Below are 23634 nucleotides of genomic sequence, written 5' to 3' on the forward strand. Positions count from 1 at the left end.
GTTTCACAAGTTCTAATCTCAGATTCCTGTTGCAAGTTACTGAAATTTTCAATATTATATTTTCTGTGTGGTAATAAAGAATATTCTAAATTTTTCATTTTAAAAATATATAGATAAATACCTATTTTCATACATAAAAACAACACGGTGGTACAATTTCTAAGTGGTGAAGTGATTGTATTTACCTCAGAATGAATTATTCAAAATGAAAATGCATGTTTGATATTTAATGGGCAGATGATAAGCAGTGAGTTAGGAGAAATGAGAAATTATTATTTTTCTCATACATAGCAACACAAATTGATATCATTCTCTTCCAACTGACTACTTGGAACTCCATGAATATTTTCCATACACTTTACAACTAAGGTCTTCTATTTTGCAAACATTAATACTGGCATATACAAATCCCAGTAGGATGCCAATTTTAGTGTAACTGGAAAGATATCTGGGAAGATATTTTCCAGAGGAAAATTTATGTGGGTCTGAAACACCCAGACTGAATATATGGCATAGTGGTGTAAACATAAAATAGGTGAACAATATTGGGGAAGAAGTACATGCCCTTAATTTCATCACTCAGGACCTGGAGCAGGTATAGCCCCATGCCTTTGAGGCGAGTCTAGTCTACAACAAAGGATCATTCAAAACCATGGAATCCATTCCTTATTTATGGCCTAAATGTGCATTAATACTGTCCATACACACAGATGCATACAGACATACATCTTTACAAATACAACTCTGACATTTGAATACATTTAAAAATATATCTTAAAAAGATTTTATCCCTGAAAAAGATAAACAAGAAACTAAAAGAAAAAGATGAAGATGAATAGAATGGGATATGTTAAGTATATTGTCCACTGATTATTAATAATTGTAAGTAGAAGAGTCAAATTTATCCCTACTATTTTACACTCATCAGACATTTTGACTGCCTTAGCCAATTCAGTTAATTTCACAGTCAATACAGTAAATTCAATGGTTCACACATCACATGCGTTTTTATTGTTCAATAATTTAAGAATGAAATCATGACCATGTTTACTCTTTGGTCAAAGCCTGTGGCCTTTTCTATACTCAAAAACCAGAGGTGGACCAGGTTCTCTGTAAAAGATGATCATGGCGCATCTTCTTTATTGGAGATGCACTCTCATGAAATTTTAAAGTTTTTTCAAGCTTCAAGCTTCTTATGTCATCTGAACATCACAACACAGAAGATTCATTTCAAACATTGGGGGTGGTTGGGAATACCATTCAGTAACAGATACTCCTTGTATTCATTGCGCATGATTTTCTGTAGGTCTTTGTCCTATTAAACACTGTATCATTTTACAGAACACCAAAGGAAAACTATCAGTTTGAATTGGCCTTCATTTTTTCCTTGGATGAAGTCAACAGGGACCCTGATCTTTTACCAAATATGTCTTTCCATTTTGAAATTATTTCAAGTTCGTGTAAGATTGTGCCACAATTACACAGGTGCCTTGAACATTCTACCAACTTACATGATATTACTCCTAATTATAACTGTATAAAATCGAAGTCATGTATAGTTGTGGTTACAGGACCAAACTGGGTAGTATCTTCTATATTTGCGAAAGTCATGGACAGCAACATTCCTCCGCAGGTGAGATTTTGTGTGGTTGTGGGTTTGCAAGAAACCCTGTCTCCATTGGTTCCATTCTAAGGTACTAAGAAAAGTATGAGGAGACCAGCCTACACTTATTTCAAAGTGTGTAGTCCATGGTTACTATTCAGAGACTTTAGGGGACTTCTGTATTTACATTTTAAAGTTTAGATGAGAGAAAAATGTAACAGAAAGAGGGTGTTTTAGAACTCTTGGCAGAAAAGTGTGTTGAACAAGTCCTTAAGAGTGCATGCTACCTCATGCTGCTCCATTTCTTAGGTCCTTCAGCTTACCTTTGGACCCTTCCATCCTATCCTGAGTGATCATGACCAATTTCCTTTTCTGTATCAAATGGCCCCTGAGAACACATCTCTACCCATGGCCATGGTCTCCCTCATATTTTACTTCAGCTGGAACTGGATTGGGCTGACCATCTCAGACAATGATCAGGGTATCCAATTTTTCTCATATTTGAGAACAGAGATGGAAAAAAGTATACTCTGCTTTGCCTTTGTAAACATGATTCCTCTCAACATTCATTTGTACAAGTTAAGAGCTGAAGTGTATTATAACCAAATCTTGACGTCATCATCAAATGTTGTTATCATTTATGGTGAAACAGATAGTACTCTATCTGTCAGCTTTAGAATGTGGACATCTCGAGGTTTACAGAGAATCTGGGTCACCACCTCACAGTTCGATGTCACTACAAGTAAGAGTGACTCCTTGCCCGAATGGTTCCATGGGACTCTGGCATTTGCACACCACCATGCTGAGATTTCTGGTTTTAAAAATTTTATCCAGTCAAAGAACCCTCTCAAATACTCAGATGAATACCTGGCAGGGCTGGAATGGATGAACTTTAATTGTGGAGTCTCGGCTTCTATGTGTAAGACACTGAGGAACTGCTCATCCAACAGCTCATTGGAATGGATGATTGCACAGACATTCGACATGGCTTTTAGTGATGACAGCTATGACATATACAATGCTGTGTATACTATGGCCCATGTCTACCATGAGGCACTTCTTCAGCCAATGGGCAATCAGGAAGAACACCGGTCTAACTGTTTGAAGGTGATAATTCTATTTGATGATACTCAGTGTTTTCTATATCAGTCTTTATTAGAGTCTCAACTGTCCCATTCTAGTGGGTTAGGATATATTTCCCCAAATAGAAAGATTTTTGAACATTTTTCCTCTTGAAGAAGTAAATTTAGAGGTTTGGTAAATCTCAGATGCAAACGTTGTGGGGTGGGAGACACAATTTTTCAATGATAATCAGTGATTCTGTTATAGAGCACCTGACTATCTTCACCCCTGCAGTAATACTGGAAACATAGGAGTCTTCTTCACTAATTATCTCCATGATAAAATGATGAGATTTTGTTCCTTAATTGTCAGATATGTGGTAATCAGTGTAGGGGATCATTTGCACAGGTGTTCTAAACTGATTCTGCCTCAACTCTGGGCTCTGGAAAACTCACGTGTGTGTGAATGGACGGTTCTTACAGTGTATGGGTGGATGATTGTGGGTTTCTCTGTTCTTCTGGTTATGTTGTTTGGATGTTAAATATGTGTTTCTAGCTATCTGCACATCTCCCTGTCTGTATAAGTAAGAATAAATTGGTCTTGTGTCAATGTCTTTCTCTATGGGTGTGTTTCTGTGTGTCTCTCCCTATGTGTATTTTTTAGTGCATGTGTCTACAAGTGTCCATGTGTGTGATTTGTCTGTTTTTGTGGTTGTGCTTGGACTTATGCTATTTGTTTTACTGGGTATGGGCGTGTTTTGGTGAATGTGTTGTACATATGTATATCTGTGTTTCTGTTCCTCTGTATGTGTATCTGTCTGTCTTTGCATTTGAGGATAAATTTGTCTCTGTCAATGTCTCCCTCCATGACTGTTTATATCTCTGTATGTCTCCTTGTGCATATTCATGCATAAGTTTGTGAACATGTGTGTGGGCCTGTGTATGTTTTTGTTGGTTTCTCTTTCTCTGTGTGTGAGTGCATAAGTCTGTCTCTGTGTTTCTGTATATTCATATCCTTTCTTGGGTTCAGGTGTATGTATGTGTAAACAGTATGTGCCTGTATTATGTATGTGTTTATATATGAATATGAGTCTTTTTGTATGTGTTTATGAATATTTAATACTTACCATTGGTGTCTTCATGTTTGTCTGTGCTTATGTTTGGTATTTCCCCTGAAAAAAATAAAATTCTAGGACCATTATTATATTTCCATTTATCTACTTGCTCTCAAGGGGGTTTCTCACATGGGCACATTCAATAAAGTTGCATTTAAGATGAAATAAGAATGTATTTTCTGACTTCAAGGAAGGGCACACTTACTAAAGAATGCTGCCTGTCTTTCAGCTGAACTCCTTACTTAGGAAGACCCACTTCACTAATCCAGTTGGGGACAGAGTGAATATGAACCAGAAAGAAAAACTGCAGCCAGAGTATGACATTTTCCAGATTTGGAATTTCCCAAATGGTCTTGGACTGAGGGTGAAGATAGGAATGTTTAGCCCACATTTTCCACATGGTCAACAGCTCCAAATATCTGAAGACATTCTAGAGTGGGCCACAGGAAGTAGACAGGTAGGTCTGACCTGATGTGCTGATTCACATTGCACAGCAGTAACACTGTCACGTGGGTCCACTTGTGTTTCCATGTAACTTAGTAACAGTAGGTTGTCACATTAGGAGCCATTTTCTAGCCTCCTACAAAATGTTTCTTCTTTTCAGTTTTTTGACGTGACATTGTATGAATGGTTCCAGGATTCATACATGCATACTGTGATTTTTATCATGCCAGAACATGTTTCTAGCTTTTATTATAAATTGAAAACTGGTGGTTACCACTATTTAATCTTATTTCCTTCAATTGAGAAATATTCTGTTGGTCCCATTCTGAACACTACACAGTGATTTTTCCCTTTCTGCTGCACTTCTGACACAGATGCTGAAAGACTGTGGCCTGCTGTAAGGGAGGAGAAAATAAACATATGCAAATCATTCATTTTTATTATACAATTTGCTTTAAGCATTTTTGCTGACAGGTTTTAAATTGCCAATATATTGACATAACATTTTTTGACCCATTTAGAAACCTTATGAGTTGTAACCTTGTTTTTTCTTATTCTTTTCTGTTGGTACGAGTGTTTTTCAGCATTTTTCTGTACTGGAATGTGTGGGGCATATGCATGTCAGAACAATGATTCAGATTTCCAGGAAACTGGAGACAACTTGGTTCCACACAGGGTGAACTACAAATGAATCTTGCATCTGTTCATGAAGAGCAATTATTATTGACAGCTGAGCCATTTCTCTAACCCTGAAGCTTATACTGTAAAAGAAATTTCTCACTAGAGGAACATTTCTTGATTCCATGAATTCTTTCATAGTTCACCTAAAACAAACAAGTGTGTTTCTAGTTTCCTTTTATCTTTGGGTGGAGGCATTGGTAGTAAAGAAATTTGCTTTTGAAAATTTATAAATGATATATTCCACTATGGGTTTTATGTATGTTATCGATAAGAATTCTCATGGAGGTTATTTAAAAGTCTCTAATTCAAACTTCCAAACTACAAAGTGGTTGGAATTTTAAAGGAGTTAACTTCAAGAGAGACTTCAAGCTTCTTCTGAAGTTGTACCTCAGGTAACCCAGGTGGTTTGAAATCTACAGTTAATATCCTTTCTCAGAGTAATGAGGAGTCATTCTCAGGGAAAAGGACATTTGATCTGAAGGTTTAACTACTGAACTACATGTCCATTCAGAGAACAGCAATGAAATTTCACATGTGCTGTAAGCAACCCTCAGTTGAGCATTATGAAAGCATCTACTGGAGGAATAGAGAAGATTATGAACAAATCAACTAGTTATGCTAATTTTAATGCACATACAAATGAGGAAAAATATGAAGACATCCAAGCAATAAAACTCCAAACATTAGAGTCAGAGGTTTAAACAAGAGTGTGTTCAGTAATGTACCGAACAAAGAATTCAAAGCTGACATTAAAAGCCAAACCACCTCCAGAACAATGCAATGAGTTCACAAAAACTTGAGCACAATACGGAACTGTGTAAGTGTGTGACAGATACATACCAAGAGGCACAAAATAGTCAAAAAATTCAAACTAAAATATGTAAAGAAAAGACAAATTAAATCCCTAAAAAAATCAGAGAAACTCTCACTAACAGAATAGTACAAGATGAAGACAGAGTGGCAAGTCTTGAAGACCAGGCTGAAAATAGATCTGAAACAATGATGAAGATAAAAAGAAGAAAAAGTAAAAGATGTGTGAGACCAAGAGGATAAAATTCAAGACTTCAATTTTTAAACTCTATCCAGAAGAGAAGAAGGACACACCATAAGCATCAACAGTATATCCTATAAAATGTAAAAGTGATTTTCCAGAATACAGTGGGACATGTGGATATCTAGAAATAGGAGGCATTTAAATACCAAACACATAATATTAGAAGAGAACCTTCGTCTGACATGTTTTACTTTTAATTCAAAAAATACAGGACAAAGAAAAGAAGTTGAAGACTTCAGGAAAGAAGTCCATTTCATAGAATTTCCACACATGGATTACAGTAGATTCCTTCATGATCTCTCTTAAAATAGGACAGTATCAGTGATACAGTTGAAGCAGTTAGATTCATAACTGCCAACCCCAGTTACTATACTCAACAAAGTTATCTTTTATAAATGAAGTAGACTGTGATGGCTCTTCCTGGGTAATGAGTTGACAGTATTTAGAATTTAATGAAACCTAAATATGCAGAGCAAAACTGAAAGGGATTTTTGCTTATTGTGAAGTGGGATGATCCACTTCTTATCCATCCATATGTTTGAGATAGGAAAAGACACCTTACAAAGAGGAGTGGTGGTGTATGCCTTTAATCACAGAACTCTTGAGACAGAGGCAGGGGAATCGCTGAGTTGGAAGACAACCTGGTCTACACAGTGAGTTCCAGGACAGCCAGGGTAATTATAAAACTTGTTGATAAAAGCAAAACAAAAAATAAAGAAAAAAAGAAGTAAGATAAACAGACAGGAAGGCCAACAGGTTAAAAAAGACACAGAGAAAGGAAGAGAGAGAGTGAGAGAGATTGAGAAATAGAAGACTTGCTATTAATTGAGATGTTTTAAGTGTGGAAAGACATGTCTTTTATCTGGATTTTAAGTTGGGAAGACACAACTTTAACCAAATCATTTCATCTTAGAAAATCCACCTCTTATCTGGGATACACCGTTTGCTGGAAACACATATAAGGACACAGAAAAAGAAAACCTTTGCTCTTTGTGTGCTTGTTCTCAAGGTCATTATTTCACTGGCATTAAGGCTATTTCTTTGGGATTCCAGTGTATAATGGAGATCAGCTGAGAAATTCAGCCTCATGGACTGAGAATTGTTGGATTCTTGAACTTTCCATTCATATTCAGGAATCATGGCTTTGCTAGATCACAAGACATTCTAATAAATTACATATGTATATACATAGAGGAGAGAACCAGATATAGAAAGAAAAACAGAGATAGTTTTGTTGTGTAAGATTTTTACTCCTAAGAATCCTAACTAATACAGAGACAGAACAAAATGCAATGATGAAAATAAATTATAGGAATTCAAAACCATTCTAACACTATTATGGAAGACACCTGACAAACTCTTACAACTGGAAAAATAAGATAAATACAAGTGGTCAAAATATATAATGATAGGGCTAGAACACCAGACAGATAAACAACTATCAAAAGTATCAAATATTGGAAAACAACAATGAGCAATAATAATTAGCAAATAATTCTCAATAACAATTTAATGTTAATTTTCGCATTCTCTAGTCAAAATACACAAACATCAAGATTGGCTGTAAAACCAGCAGTCGTTTTTGCTTCCAAAATCAAACTTCATTTACAAACATGAAGAGACTACTTCTATAAAAATGGGGCAGGGGGAAGAATTTTGAGGAAATGTAACATAATAAAGAAAATTAGAGACTAAACATTTTGATGGACATGGATGTAAAAATTATCAACTAAACCTGAGTAAGAAAACAACATGCCTTTCCATCTCTCTCCCAAAGAGGCAGCTTCTGTCTCTCTTCTGCCCACTTCTTCCACCCTGTCTGCCTCTCTCTCTCCTATTTCCCCCCCTTTCCTTTTCCCTTCCATAACCCACTAAATAAATATTCAACATCAATCTGCATAAAAAACAACCAAACAAAACATAAAAACATAACATCAACAGCACAAGAGAAATATCTGCACCTCTGGTAAAGATGACTGCATTCCAGAGAAGCAAGTTTGGTTCAACATATGGAGATCAGTTAAGTAAATGTGGCACATAAATAGACTCATGGATAGAACTAGAGGATCATCCAAATATGTGCAAGAAGGTATGCATAACAATTTCAACATTCATTCAGAGTTAAAATTAAAAAAATACACAAAAGAAAGTTCACATCTTGACTAAATCAAGTTTTCTTTTAATTAATTAATATTTTCCAGCCTGATCACTTTTAAAATGTTTTCTTTTTTTTTTACTTTCTTTTTTTGTTTATTTATTTATTAAAGATTTCTGCCTTCTCCCCACCACCACCTCCCATTTCCCTCCCCCTCCCCCATCAAGTCCCCCTTCCTCATCATCCCTAAGAGTAATCCGGGTTCCCTGCCCTGTGGGAAGTCCAAGGACCACCCACCTCCATCCAGGTCTAGTAAGGTGAGCATCCAAACTGCCTAGGCTCCCACAAAGCCAGTACGTGCAGTAGGATCAAAAACCCATTGCCATTGTTCTTGAGTTCTCAGTAGTCCTCTTTGTCCATTATGTTCAGCAAGTCCGGTTTTATCCCATGTTTTTTCAGACCCTGGTCAGCTGGCCTTGGTGATTTCCTGATAGAACATCCCCATTGTCTCAGTGTGTGGGTGCACCCCTCGCGGTCCTAAGTTCCTTGCTCGTGCTCTGTCTCCTGCTCATGATTTGGACCTTGAGATTTCAGTCCGGTGCTCCAATGTGGGTCTTTGTCTCTGTCTCCTTTCATCGCCTAAATGTTTTTCTTTGGGTTCACCTTCTTAATTAGCTTCTCTAGGACCACGCATAATAGGCTCAACGTCCCCTATTCATGGCTAGAAACCAAATATGACTGAGTACATCCCATGTTCCTCTTTTTGGGTCTGGCTAACCTCACTCAGGATAGTGTTTTCTATTTCCGTCCATTTGCCTGCAAAATTCAGGTAGTCATTGTTTTTTACTGCTGAGTTAAAATGTTTTCTATGGTAAACCATTCAACAACATTGTCCTACCTGAAGAGACACTCAAGAATTTCCATTAAAATCCTAAGTGAGGCCAGTTGTATGTTGAGGTACATATCTTAATCCAAACTCTTGGGAGGCAGAGACAGTCAAAGTCCTGTCTTCTTATGGCAAGTCTGGCCTACATAGCAAGTCCAAGAGAGCTAGGGTTGCATATAGAGACCACACTTCAAAATACATGGGCCAAAGGTGCACAGTGGACAGGTATATATATATACATGCTCTCCACTCTTATTCAAAATAGTCCTTAATAACTTAAGAAGTATAAAAGGAAATTACAACCATAAAATCAGAAAAGAAGGGAAGAAATGTGTCCACTGGTAGCATACATGTTTAACCCCAGCATTAAGGAAGCAGACGAGGCATATCCTTGTGGGATCTAAGTCAGCCTAGTCTATAGAAGGAGTGAGGGAGGTCTACCACCAGTACACTTTGAAACCCGCTTTCAAGGAGGCAGAAAACAAAGGAAGATTTGTTCCTAACCATATTGTGGAGAATATGAAAGAGCCTGTGCATAGGAAACACTGCAATTTCAAGACTGAAGTCAAGACTGAACAGAGGATGCAATGTGAGCCTGCAATATTAGTAGTTTTTCAAAGCAGCATTTATACCCCTAACACTACTTTTGATGATATAAATATATTTTATTTTAAACTTTAAGAAATCTTTCAATTAACCTTAAGTTTTTTAACTTTTATCCAGGTTCTTCAGCACCTACAGACTTTGTCAAGCACTTTATTCTCAGGAAACACTCAGTGCACATGAGCTCAGCACTTCATCACTAGAAATGCACCAGGATCTGCATACTTATCTGTCTTTTTACACTCTGTCATGCTTTGCAGGGCTGTACTAGTGAGGTTCATGTGTGCTATCTCAAATTTGAGGAGTATTTCCCTGTTTTAGATTTCTCCATTAGTCCTAGCTTACAATCCTATTGCTGTGATTACACAGACCATAAGCAAAGTGAGAAGGGGAGGTTGGTTTGACTCATGGGTTATTGTTGAGGGAAGACAAGGCAGGAATCTGAAGACTGCAACTAAAGTACAGATCCTGAAGGAACATTGCTTACTGGCTTCTTCTGCTTGATTTCTCATACAACCTGCCTAGGGGACAGCACTGCCCACATCAAATGTTGCTGGGCACTCCTACACCAAATACCAATGAATAAAATGTTTTCCAGTTATGATGACAGGTTAATCCAATGGAAAAAAAATTTTGGTTAAGGTTCCCTCTAACTTTTTAATGTACTTTGTGTTAACTTGCAAAAATTAAGTAGAAAAAAAAAACTGTTTGCATGCTCTGTCATGTTTATTTGTCCAGAGTAAATAACTCATTCTTCTAAATTTCCAGCAATGTGACGCTATCAATTTTATATTGATAGAGGTGGGTCTTCTATCTATCTGTTCCTTTCATTGGTTAATGAATAAAGAAACTGCTTGGCCTGATAGGTCAGAACATATGTGGGTGGAGTAGACAGAATAGAATGCTGGGAAGAAGGGAATTTAGTCAGACGCTATTGCTCTCCTCTCCAAGATAGACACACATTAAGATCCTTCCTGGTCAGCCACCTCATGGTGCTACACAGATTATTAGAAATGGGTTAATCAAGATGTGAGAATTAGCCAGTAAGTGGCTAGAGTTAATGGGCCAAGCAGTGTGTAAAAGAATACAGTTTCCGGGCTGGAGAGATGGCTCAGTGGTTAAGAGCATTGCCTGCTCTTCCAAAGGTCCTGAGTTCAATTCCCGGCAACCACATGGTGGCTTACAACCATCTGGATTGAGGTCTGGTGCCCTCTTCTGGCTTGCAGACATACACACAGACAGAATATTGTATACATAATAAATAAATAAATATTAAAAAAAACTTTAAAAAAAATAAAAAAAAATTTTAAAAAAAAGGAATACAGTTTCCGTTTAATTATTTCAGGGCATAAACTAGCCAGGCGGCCAGGAGCCGGGGTGGAAGGAATGCAGCCCGCTGCTCCTATTACATTATATTAAATTGTTTCTACACCTTTACATAAATTGGCATTCTATAATATGCTAAGTGAAATATGGTCACTCTTTGGTGTATATAAAATAAACTTATTGATATTTTATTAAGGTAATTTAAAGTAGTTATGGACTGAGTAGGCAAGAGTCCTGATATCAGCATGTGTCTAATTTTCCTCAGATGCGGCCCTCTGTGTGCAGTGCTGATTGTGGTCCTGGATTCAGAAAGTTCAGGCAGGAGGGAATGGCAGCCTGCTGTTTTGATTGCAGTCCTTGCCCAGAAAATGAAATTTCTAATGACACAAGTGAGTATTTGCTGCCAAGATAAACCTTCACATTGATCATCCTCTCTAACATAGACACGGATGATCAAAGGGTCTAAAATCTGCTGTACAGATCGAATATATCACATTCCTAAGTTAGATTTGTTGGAATGTGATCAACATCAATGTCCCTTTAAGTCACACTGTTTGTTATGACATACATCTTTGACTCACTGAAAATTTTTGCTATATGTCAGTTTCTCAAAGAAACAGTTTTGATCATCAAACTGCAGTGTGAGAGAATTCTAAATAAGGTTTTTCTAGTGATTGTTTAATGTAACTGCATGTGTGTATGTGTCCCTACAGACATTTATATTCACCATGAACTTATAAGAATAAATGAGGATCAGAATAGGGCATCAGATCCACTGAACTCTGATGTGGGAGGTCCTTCTAACAGACTCTCATTACAGAACTCTGTTATGTGGGTGTTAGGAACCAATTGTAAGTTCTCTGTATGGTTAATGAAAACAGGAATAATTACTTGTACAGTTAAATCAGAAACAGTTAAATATGAGACAGAAGACTTTATACAATATTCAGAGACCCTCTTTTCAAAGGATGAATATGATTTGAACTCTAGGGAAATATACTGACACATTATATAGAACATAGGAGGAATCTTGCATTCAATATTTTTATGTACAGCATCCACTTAATAAAGTCACAAATATAATATTAAAACAGTTTTCTATGAATGTGACTTAGTCACAATTATCACAATGGTGTTGTCACCTACACATTCTTATTAGTAAAATGATTATTTCTTTATGGTTGCTATATACAGATTCCAGACATAATGTTTTTCTCTATTAGTTTTTACTTCATGTAATAAAATAAATGTCTTTAAAGCATATTAATGGTCAATAGTATGGCAAAGTAATTAATTCCCTTGCTACTACAGCTAATAATGAGTTCACCCACAGCACCCATGTAACAAATAGAGGTAACGAATTCCTAGAAATTGTCTTCTGACTGTTGGGGAGGCTGCATGTTCATCCCAACTGCCAAGACTCAAAATAATCACACAGAAACTGTATTCATTAAATTAATGCTTGGCCTATTATGTTTAGTTTCTTGTTGGCTGTCTCTGATATATTAATTTAACCCATTTCTATTAATATGTATATTGTCACATGACTGTTGCTTACTGGATAAAGTTTTCAAGCATCTGTCCCTGGCAGCAGCTCCATCACTTCTCTCTCCTTCTACCTCCTTTCTCCCAGCATTCTGCCTCATTTTCCCTGCCTACCTCTATTCCCTAAGCAGGCCTTAATAGTTCTTCATTCATTATCCAATAAAAGCAACACATAAACAGAAGGACCTCTCACACCATCTGACCTCTATGCACTCACACATACAACATACACCAAAGTAATGAACAGCATCTAATGAAATGGCTTTAAATGGAAAAATTTATAAGAATAAAAGGCATTGACTGTACTATCACTCTTACTTAAAAGTTTTTCTGTTATTGTCCTCATGGTTCTAAATCTGTATCTATTTCCCACTTGAGTACACTCTGCATATGTATCTCACAGAAAAGAAAGATGGAAAGAGCTTGTCCACAAATTGATGGCATCAAGATGTAGGGCTTATCATTGCTAAATATGTAGAGAGGATTCTACCCTCAGTGATAGAGTTACTGCTCCTTTTCTACATTTGTTTTCATTGCTACTTGTTTGCTAGTTTGTTTTAAGTAAGCTCATAGGATTGTGGGTGTTTTTGCATTTATTTATTTCATACACCAACAAGAGTTTCTCCTTCCTCCTCTCTTTTCAATCCCTTCTTTCCCCCATATCCACTCCTGTCTCCATTCAGAAAGAATAAGGCCTTCCATGGGAGCCAACAAAGCATGGTATGCCAAGTTAAGGCAGGACTAAGCTCCCACGTTTGCATGCATGTTGGATAATCCATCCCACCACAGGGAATATATTCCAAAAGGCTAGTTCATGTGCCATGAGTAAATCCTGGTTCCACTGCTAGGAATCCCATAAACAGACAGACAATCCTACACAACTGTTGGACACATGCAGAAGGCCTAAAGAGTCTTATATCAGTTCCCTAGGTGTTGGTACAGATTCTATGAGCTCTCTTGAGCTCAGGTCAGCTATTTCTGTGGGTTTCCCTGTCATGATCTTCACTCTCCCCTGTTGACTGGGGTTTCTGTTTTGCCCAGTTCCCTATGTCATTAATTCCCATCACAGAAGTCATTATTATTTATAAACTGATTGGCCCTAAGAGTATCTTAGGCTCTTCTTATTAACTAATTCTTATAACTTATATTAACCCATTATTCTGTCTATGTTAGCCATGTGGCTTAGTGCCTTTTTTTGGCAAGACAGTCACATCTTTCTTGCTCTGCAACTAGGCCACAATTCCAGACTGAGACTTCTTTCTTCCCTGAATTCTCATTGCCATGTCTCAACTTTCTGCACCCCACCTATACTTCCTGCCTGGCTACTGGCCAATCAGCGTTTATTTAAAATATAATTGACAGGGTACAGATCATTGTCCCACAGCACTCCCCTTACTCATATAATCCCTCCTCCCTATCTTCACCTGGTCTCTGTACACTGCCATTTTTCTTACTGACAGTGTCCTTTACTTACAGAAACTTTTCTGTTTTCAGAGGTTCCACTTATTAATTGTTGATCTCAATGTTTGTGCTGCTAGGGTTATATTCAGGAAGTGGTCCCCTGTGCCCATGTGTTCAAAGCTACTTCCCACTTTCCTTTCTATCAGCTTCAGTACAATTGGATTTATATAGAGGTCTTTGATAGACTTGGACTTTGAGTTTTGTTCAGGGCAATAGATATGCATTCTTCTACTTGTCGGTGCAAGTTTTGCCAGTATTACTTTTTGATGATGCTTTCTCTTTTGTTGATGTTGTATGATTTTGGCTTCTTTGTCAAAAATCAGGTGTTTATAGGTATATGGATTTATGTCAGGGTCTTTCATTGAATTCCATTTATCCCTGTTTCTGTTTTTATGCCAAACCAAACTGCTATTACTATAGGTCTATAGTAGATCTTTAAATCAGGGATGGTAATACCTCCAGAAATGCCTTTACAGGATTATTTCAGCTGTACCGGGTTTTCGCTTTTCCATATGAAGTTGAGTATTGTTCTTTCAAGATCTGTAAAGAATTTTGTTGAGATTTTGATGAAGGTAAATTGAGTCTATAGATGGCTATTGGTAAGACTTCAATTTTTACTATATTAATCCTACCAATCCATGAACATGGGAGATCTTCTATTTTTCTGATGTCTTATCCAACATCTTCTTTCAAAGACTTAAAATTCTTATCATACAAATCGTTCATTTGTTTAGAGATACCCCAAGATACTTTACAATATTTGTGTCTATTGTAAAGAGTGTTGCTTCTCTGGTTTATTTCTCTGCCATTTATCATTTGTATAAATGAAGACTACTAATCTCTTTGAGTTAATCTTCTATCCAGCCGCATTACTTAAGGTCTTATCAGATGTAGGAGTTCCATGGTATCATTTTTGTGGTCACTTATATATACTATTGTATCATCTGTTAACTGCAAAAATTTGACTTCTTCTGTTCCAATTTGTATCTCTTTGATCTCTTTTTTTGTTGATTTTTTGAGACACGGTTTCTTGTGGCTTTGGAGCCTTTCATGAAACTAGCTCTTGTTTACCAGGCTGGCCTTGAACTGACAGAGATCTGTGTGCTTCTGCCTCCCGAGTCCTTGGATTAAAAGAATGTGCCACCACTGCCCAGCTCCCTTTGATCTCTTTTTGTTGTCTTATTGCTCTAGATAGAACAAGTATTATATTGAAGAGATGTAGAAAGACTGGACAGACTTGTTTTGTTTCTTTTTTTTAGTGAAATTACTTTGAGTTTTTCTTTATTTAATTTACTGTTGACTTCTAGCTTGCTTTTATTGTCTTTATCATGTTTGGGTATGTTCCTTGTATCCCAGATTGCTTGGAATAATTCTCTTGTACCCTGTAAAGATTTGTCACTTGTACTGATGTACTAAAACACTAATTGACCAGTAGTCAAGCAGGCAGGAAGTGTAGGTAGGGTGACCAGACTAGGAGAATTCTGGGAATACGGAAGGCTCAGTTTGCAGTCACCAGTCAGATACAGAGGAAGGAAGATGAGAATGCCCCCACTGAGTAAGGTACTCAGAAGCATGGGTAAACATAGATGAGTATTATGGGTTAATTTAAGTTTTAAGAGCTAGTTGATAGTAAACATAAGCTAATACACCATCAGTTTATAATTAATATAAGACTCTGTGTATATTTGGAATGAATGGCTGTGAGACTGGGCAGGAAGAAACTTCTGTCTACACCTGATCTCTCCAGATCTGTTATCATGAAGGGATGTTGGAATTCATCAAAAACTTTTCTGGAATCTAATGTGATGATCATGTGGGTGTTTTCTTCAAGTCTGTTTCTATGGTGGATTACATTGACAGATTTCAACAAATGAAAATCTATGAACCAACCCCGCATCTCTGGGATGAAACTTACTTAGTCATAGTGGATGATTTCTTTTATGCGTTCTTAGATTCATTTCACCAGTAATTTATTGAGAATTTTTGCAGCAATGTTCATGAAGGTGTTCAATCTCTAATTCTATTTCTTTGTTGAATCTTTTTCTGGCTTGGCTATCAGGGTAACTGTGGCCTAATAAAAATTCACATATTCCTTCTGTTTCAATTGTTCAGAACAAGTTGAGGAGTATTGGTTGTTCCAGTCAAAGAGAAGCTTGTTCATCCTGCAGCCTGGCTAGTTTAAACCTGAAATAACCATACAGAAAGTGTATTAATTAAATCACTGCCTGGCCCATTAGCTCTAGTTTCTTAATGGTGTGGGAGGTCCTTCTGTCCATTTGCAGCTACTGGTATTATCTCTTCTGTGAAATTCTGATAGAATTCTGCAATGAAGCCATATGGCTGTGCTGTGGTTTTTTGTTGTTGTTGTTGTTGTTGTTGGGAGATTTTTAATGACTGTTTCTATTTCTTTATGATATTGGTTTAATTTTGGTGTTGCATGTGTTCTTTTTTCTTTTTAATTGAAAAAAAAATTTTCCGCTTCCTCCCCGCCTCCCATTTCCCTCCCTCTCCTCCCGCCCCTCTCCCCCTCCCCTCACTCCTCTTCTCCTCCCTCTCCAGTCACAAGAGCAGTCAGGGTTCCCTGCCCTGTGGAAAGTCCAAGGTCCTCCCCCCTCCATCCAGGTCTAGGAAGGTGAACATCCAAACTGTCTAGGCTCTCACAAAGCCAGAACATGAAGTAGGATCAAAACCCCGTGCCAATGTCCTTGGCCTCTCGTAAGCTCTCATTGTCCGCCATGTTCAGAGAGTCCGGTTTTATCCCATGCTTTTTCAGTCATAGTCCGCTGGCCTTGGTGAGCTCCCAATAGGTCGGCCGTACTGTCTCAGTGGGTGGGTGCACCCATCGTGGTCCTGACTTCCTTGTTCATGTGGGACCTCCTGAAACTGAGAAGCTTCTGTAAAGCAAAGGACACTGTCATTAAGACAAAAAGGCAGCCTACTGACTGGGAGAAGGTCTTCACCAATCCCGCAACTGACAAAGGTCTGATCTCCAAAATATATAAAGAATTCAAGAAACTAGACGTTAAAATGATAATTAACCCAATTAAAAAAATGGGGCACTGAACTGAACAGAGAATTCTCAACAGAAGATGTTCAAATGGCCAAAAGATACTTAAGGTCATGCTCAACCTCCTTAGTGATCAGAGAAATGCAAATCAAAACAACTTTGAGATATCATCTTACACCTGTCAGAATGGCTAAAATCAAAAACACCAATGATAGCCTTTCCTGAAGAGGTTGTGGAGAAAGGGGTACCCTCATCCATTGCTGGTGGGACCGCAAACTTGTGCAACCACTTTGGAAATCAGTGTGGCGGTTTCTCAGAAAAATTGGGATCAACCTACCCCTGGACCCAGCAACACCACTCTTGGGAATATACCCAAGAGATGCCCTATCATATGACAAAAGCATTTTTCAACTATGTTCATAGCAGCATTATTTGTAATAGCCAGAACCTGGAAGCAACCTAGATGTCCTTCAGTGGAAGAATGGATGAAGAAAGTGTAGAATATATACATATTAGAGTACTACTCAGCGGTAAAAAACAATGACTTCTCGAATTTTGCATGCAAATGGATGGAAATAGAAAATACTATCCTGAGTGAGGTAACCCAGACCCAAAAAGAAGAACATGGGATGTACTCACTCATAATTGGTTTCTAGCCATGGATAGGGGGCCACTGAGTGTATAATTTGTGGTCCTAAAGAAGCTAAACAAGAGGGCAAACCCAAGGAAAAACATATAGTTATCCTCCTGGCTATGGGAAATAGACAAAATTGCCGGGCAAAAAATTGGAATCTTGGGGGTGGGGTGGGATGGGGGTAAGGGAAGATGGAGAGAGAGAAGTGTGAGGGAGAGAATGGGGGGAACTTGGGGAAACGGGACGATTGGGGATATAGGAAGGTTGGATAGGGGATCAGGGAAACTCATATCTTAGTTAAGGGAACCACCTAAGGGTTGGCAAGAGACTTGAACTTGGAGTGGCTACCAGATACCCAGGGCAATGTCCCCAGTTAGTTCCTTGGGCACCTGAGGATAGGGAACCTGAAATGAACCTATCCTATAGCCATATTGATGAATATTTTGCATATCACCATAGAACCTTCATCTAGCGATGGATGGAGATAGAGACAGAGACCCATACTGGAGCACCGGACTGAGGTCCCAAGGTCCTAATGAGGAGCAGAAGGAGGAGAACATGTACAACGAAGTCAGGACCACGAGGGGTGCACCCACCCACTGAGACAGTGGGGCCGATCTATTGGGAGCTCACCAAGGCCAGCTGGACTGTGACTGAAAAAGCATGGGATAAAACCGGACTCTCTGAACATGGCTGACAATGAGAGCTGACGAGAGGCCAAGGACAATGGCACGGGGTTTTGATCCTACTTCAGGTTCTGGCTTTGTGGGAGCCTAGACAGTTTGGATGTTCACCTTCCTAGATCTGGATGGAGGGGGGAGGACCTTGGACTTTCCACAGGGCAGGGAACCCTGACTGCTCCTGGGACTGGAGAGGGAGGAGAAGAGGAGTGGGGGGAGGAGGAGAGGGGCCGGAGGAGGGGGAGGGAAATGGGAGGCGGGGAGGAGGCGGAAAATTCTTTTTCAATAAAAAATAAAAAATAAACAAATAATAAAAAAAATTGTAAAGTCAAGATAGCAAAAATCCCTTGTGAGTGTCCTAATTAACCTCATAATCTAATTTAACCCTTCATCCTAAAATGGGGTAACCCTTTTATCTTTATAAATTGCCATTTTCCTACAGCTTATGGCTGTTTCTACTCTATCCAGAAGAAGTTTTGTCTTCCTGGCCCAAATATTGACTCCTATTCTCCTTTGTTACTTCCCTTCTCCCTAATCCTCTATCTCCTGTCTTTCTACTAAAACTATCTGTGCTTCCTTTATAGCATGACAAATGGCATCATTAACACACATTTAATAGACATTGTAGTGATTTTTTGGTTTCATTCCACTAAAAGATAATAAATGAATATTGTGAAATGAAAGCATTGCTATGCAACAATATCTTTCAACTATATCCTAAGCACAAGTGTAGAGAATGCAGTGCCTTTTCAACACTCATAATTGAAATGTCCTGTCAAGAAATGCTCAAGCTGCACTAATCATACGTTTTTGCCATCAGATGTGGATCAGTGTGTAAAGTGTCCAGAGGATCAGTATGCCAATGCAGAACACATCCATTGCATTGACAAAACTGTGAGCTTTCTGACCTATGAAGACCCCTTGGGGATGGCTCTGACCTTAGTGGCCTTGTGCTTCTCTGCATTCACATCTGTGGTTCTTGGGATCTTCGTGAAGCACCATGACACTCCACTTGTGAAGGCCAATAACCGGAATCTCAGCTACACCTTGCTTGTCTCACTCATCTTTTGTTTCCTGTGTCCCCTGTTCTTTATTGGCCATCCCAATGCAGCTACCTGCATGCTGCAGCAAATCACATTTGGAGTGATATTCACAGTAGCTATTTCCACTGTGTTGGCCAAAACAGTTACTGTCCTTCTGGCTTTCAAAGTCACAACCCCTGGAAGAAGGATAAGGTGTTACCTGATTTCTAGGGCACCCAACTTCATCATTGTCATCTGTACCCTCATCCAAATTATTCTTTGTGCAATTTGGCTGGGAGTTTCTCCTCCATCTATTGAAATTGATGCCAAGAGTGAACAAGGCCACATCATCATTGTATGTAGCAAGGGCTCAATGATTGCATTTCATTGTGTCTTAGGATACCATGGCTCCCTTGCATTAGGAAGCTTCATTGTGGCGTTCTTGGCCAGGAATCTCCCTGACACATTCAATGAAGCCAAGTTGTTGACATTCAGCATGCTGGTGTTCTGCAGTGTCTGGGTCACCTTTCTTCCTGCCTACCATAGCACCAAGGGCAAGGTCATGGTGGCTGTGGAGGTCTTCTCCATCTTGGCCTCTGGTGCAGGCTTGCTGGTGTGTATCTTTATCCCCAAGTGCTACATAATTTTGTTAAGACCAGAAAGAAATTCTCTTAAAAAGTTAAAGGAGAAAACATCTTCCTGAACTACCATTTCCTAAATTAAAAGTGAAAGCTGTAGTTTTGGGGGGGAAAAAACCTGTTATGATACAATGGAAGATGTGTCTATTAGCTAGTGACTTTTACTGTTTCTTCTAATGATGATGCCTAGAATTGACATACATACTACTTATCTGAACATAATCTCTTGGAATCTTCCATTAAACCACTTAATTAATAAGACCTAGCTATTGAATATTACTGTGTCATGGAAGACTGTTTTTTCCTCTAGTATACAATCAGATTTAAAATAAACTACAAGTCCTTCTATTGATGTCTGAGTGAATGTGTGTAATTTACAGCCAGTGAGTATTGAGACTAAAGACTCACATCCTCCATCCCTATACTTTTTCCCAAATTCACTATATCTCTATTACCCTTCAAAAAAGTATAGGACTCCAAGAAACAATCACTCTACAGGGATAAAATATACAGTGAGACAAGGCAAAAAAAGCCATTTTGTTAAGTGTTTCTGAGAAATTTGAGTTTTTCTTTTGAGAATATTCAGTTAGTTCGGGATCCATTTAAAATTACAATCTTTGATTTTTGATATATATTCTCTTAAGTATTCCATACATTTTGGATATTAGTCCTCTGTCAGATGTTGATTTGCTAAAAATATTTTCCCATTATTTAGGTTGCCTTAGAGGAGCTTTTCAGTTTGATGAAGCCCTATTTATGAATTGCTGGTCCTATTATGTACACTATTGATGTTTTCTTTCTAGAAATTCTTCTACCAGTCCAATGATTTTGAGACTCTTTCCCACTTTCTCTCCTACCATGTTCAGTCTATCTCTTTTTATATTGAAAAGTTTGATAAATTTGGACTTGAGTTTTGTACAGGATGATCAGTATGGATATATTTATTTTCTTCTATATGCAGACATCCAATTGGGACATCACTTTTTGTTGAAGATTCCATATTTTTTTCAAGTCTGCTTTTCTGACTTGTCAAAATAGGTGCCCATAGCTGTATAAATTTATATCTAGGATTTCAATTGAATTCCACTTGATTGATTTGTCTCTGTTTATACCAGTATCATACTGCCTGTAGCAGTATGGATTTATATCTAGGATTTCAATTCAATCCCACTGATTGACTTGTCTCTGTTTATGCCAATAACATGTTATTAATAGTGTAGGATTTTAGTACAACTTGAAATCAGGAATGCTGATACTTCCAGAAGTTCTTTTATCATTCATGATTATTTCAGCTATTCTGTTATTTGTTGTTTATCAATATGAAGCTGCTTCTTGTTTATTTAGGTAATATTATATCCTTCTGGAGTCTTTGATGGAGTTAAAGAATATATAGATAGTTATTGTTTTCCTTAGTTATGATAAAGGATAAAATAGATATAAATATTATAACTGTAATTCTTACTTGATGACTGTTTTGTTATATGTAGTTTTACTATGTTAAAGTTAAAGCCTTCTTTTTTGTTTAAACAGAAAAAGGGGAAATGATGGGGGAGAGTCTTCTGTTTTGTGTTAATTTCATTGGCTAAATAAAGAGACTGTCTTGTTCCTTTAATAGGACAGAAAATCAGGTAGGCGGAGTAGACAGAACAAAATGCTGGGAGAAAGAAGCTGAGTCAGACAGTCGCCGTGATTCTCCCACTCCAGACAGACTCAGGTTAAGATCTTTCCTGGTAAGCCAACACCTCACGGGGCTACACAGATTATTAAAAATGGGTTAATCAAGATGTGAGAGTTAACCAATAAGTTAACCCCATAGTGTCAGGCAGGAAAAGGTAATCCAGCATGTAGAAGAGATTATGAAAAGCCAGCTAAGCACCAGGAATAGGTCCTTTTCTCACTGTTAGAAGTTTTAATAAGAGGCCAAGATAGACGATATCACACACATGTATGCAGAGGGCCAAGGTCATACACATGCAGGCTCTGTAACTATTGGTATAGCATCCATCAGCCTCCTTGAACTCAGGGTAGCTATCTCTGTGGGTTTTTCCATCATGACTAACCTGGTTCAGCTAATCCATTCCCTTCTCCCTTTCTTCTGTAGGACTCTCAAGATCAATGCAGTGCTTGTCTGTGGACCTCTGCATCTGCTTCTATCAGTTACTGGATAGTGTCTCTGAAAGCAGTTAGGATAGTCTCTAATTACAGTAGATAGCCAGGTCATGCACAGTCTCTAGTATTTCTAGGAGTCTTATTAGGGGTCATTTTGTGGATTCTTAAAGGTTATCCTGGCACCAGAGTTTTCCCCAACTCCACAATGGTCCCTTCTATCAAGACATCTCTTTCCTCACTCCCATCCTCCAGGCTGCCTCTAACTTACCTCACACACCCAGTCCAATCAAACAACTCTCTCCACTTCCCATCCCTCCATCCCCTAACTTCCAGCCCCCAGTTTACCCAGGAGATCTTTTGGTTTTCTAGTCTCAGTGAAATTCATGGAACCCTCTTTGGGTTTCCTTTTCATTTAGACTCTCTGGTGCTGTCGATTGTAGGTTGGTTATCCTATTCCTTACTCCTAATAATCACCTATCAGTGTATCAGTGAGCAAATACCATGTTTGTCTCACTCAGAATGTTTTTTTCTAGTTCTATCCATTTGCCTACAAATCTAATTGAGGAAAACACAAACAAATGGGAAGGAAATTAAAGAGATTTAATTTCTGAGACCAACAAATATAAATTAAGCCAAAAATTAGAAAAGAACCCAAAGTGAAAGGTATCAGGAAGTCAAAACTTTAGCAACTTGAACAGGAACAACAGAGCTAAGATTACCATCAGAATGCATCCTTCCATCTCAATTATTCACAGGTATCCAAAGAAAAATGTTCAGCTTCATATTGATAAACAGCAAATAACAGAATAGCTGAAATAATCATGAACAATAAGAGAAATTTTTGGAAGTATCAGCATTCCTATTTCAAGTTGTACTAAAATCCTACACTATTAATAACATGTTATTAGCATAAACAGAGACAAGTCAATCAATGGGATTGAATTGAAATCCTAGATATAAATCCATACTGCTACAGGCACCTAGTTTTGACTAATCAGAAGAGCAGACTTGAAAAAACATGGCATCTTGAACAAATGGTGCTGCCTACGGATGTCTGCATATAGTAGAAAATAAATATATCCATACTGATCATCCTGCACAAAACTCAAGTCCAAATTCATCAAAGCTTTTAATATAAAAAGAGACACACTGAACCTGGTAGAATTGGGAAAGAGCCTCAAAATCATTGGATTGATAGAAAAATTTCTGGAAAGAACACCAGTAGTGTACTGAATAGGATCAATAATTAATAAATAGGACCTCATCAAACTGAAAAGCTCCTCTAAGGCAACCTAGATAATGAGAAGATGTGGGAGTCTCCTCTGTGTGCTGTGATTAGCATTAATGAATAAAGAATCTGCCTGATCAGTTGATAGGGCAGAACTTAGGTAAGATGTGGGAGGACAGAACTGAATGCTGGGAGGAAGAAAGGCAGAGTAAGAGAGAAATGCCATGGATTCTCCGAATGAGACAGATGCCAATAAGAACATTACTTGATAAGCTACTGCAACATAGCAATACACAAAATACAAGAAATGGGTTAAATTAATATAAGACTTAGCTAATAAGAAGCTAGAGCTAATTGGCCAAGCAGTGTTTTAGTGAATATGGTTTCTGTGTGATTATTTTGGAGTTAAGCTAGCTGGGTACCCAGAAAAAACAAGCAGCCC

General features: G+C 38.0%; 1 protein-coding gene across 2 annotated transcripts; it reads left to right on the forward strand.

Annotated features, from left to right (window-relative positions):
- Positions 1-1330: 1330 nt before the first annotated feature.
- Positions 1331-19920, forward strand: LOC130884055 (vomeronasal type-2 receptor 116-like). Of its 2 annotated transcripts, none has more exons than XM_057784980.1 (5): positions 1331-1633; positions 1913-2710; positions 4009-4236; positions 11134-11257; positions 19016-19920. In XM_057784980.1, exons 1-5 carry the CDS (start codon positions 1427-1429, stop codon positions 19918-19920), a joined length of 2262 nt encoding a protein of 753 aa, XP_057640963.1. In that variant the 5' UTR covers positions 1331-1426. The 2 variants fall into 2 exon arrangements, with proteins under 2 accessions (XP_057640963.1, XP_057640964.1); XM_057784981.1 differs by having other exon boundaries at positions 19166-19920.
- Positions 19921-23634: the final 3714 nt, after the last annotated feature.

This window comes from Chionomys nivalis, chromosome 11, assembly GCF_950005125.1.
Source record: "Chionomys nivalis chromosome 11, mChiNiv1.1, whole genome shotgun sequence".
In the NCBI taxonomy this organism is placed as follows: domain Eukaryota; kingdom Metazoa; phylum Chordata; class Mammalia; order Rodentia; family Cricetidae; genus Chionomys; species Chionomys nivalis.

What these genes read in the sequence shown, in the direction of transcription:
- LOC130884055 (XM_057784980.1), top strand. Translation starts at nt 1,427, where the DNA reads ATGTCTTTCCATTTTGAAATTATTTCAAGTTCGTGTAAGATTGTGCCA. An exon ending in ACCGGTCTAACTGTTTGAAG is followed by an intron (nt 2,711 to 4,008) that starts GTGATAATTCTA and finishes CCTGTCTTTCAG; the next exon opens with CTGAACTCCTTACTTAGGAA. An exon ending in TGAAATTTCTAATGACACAA is followed by an intron (nt 11,258 to 19,015) that starts GTGAGTATTTGC and finishes TTTTGCCATCAG; the next exon opens with ATGTGGATCAGTGTGTAAAG.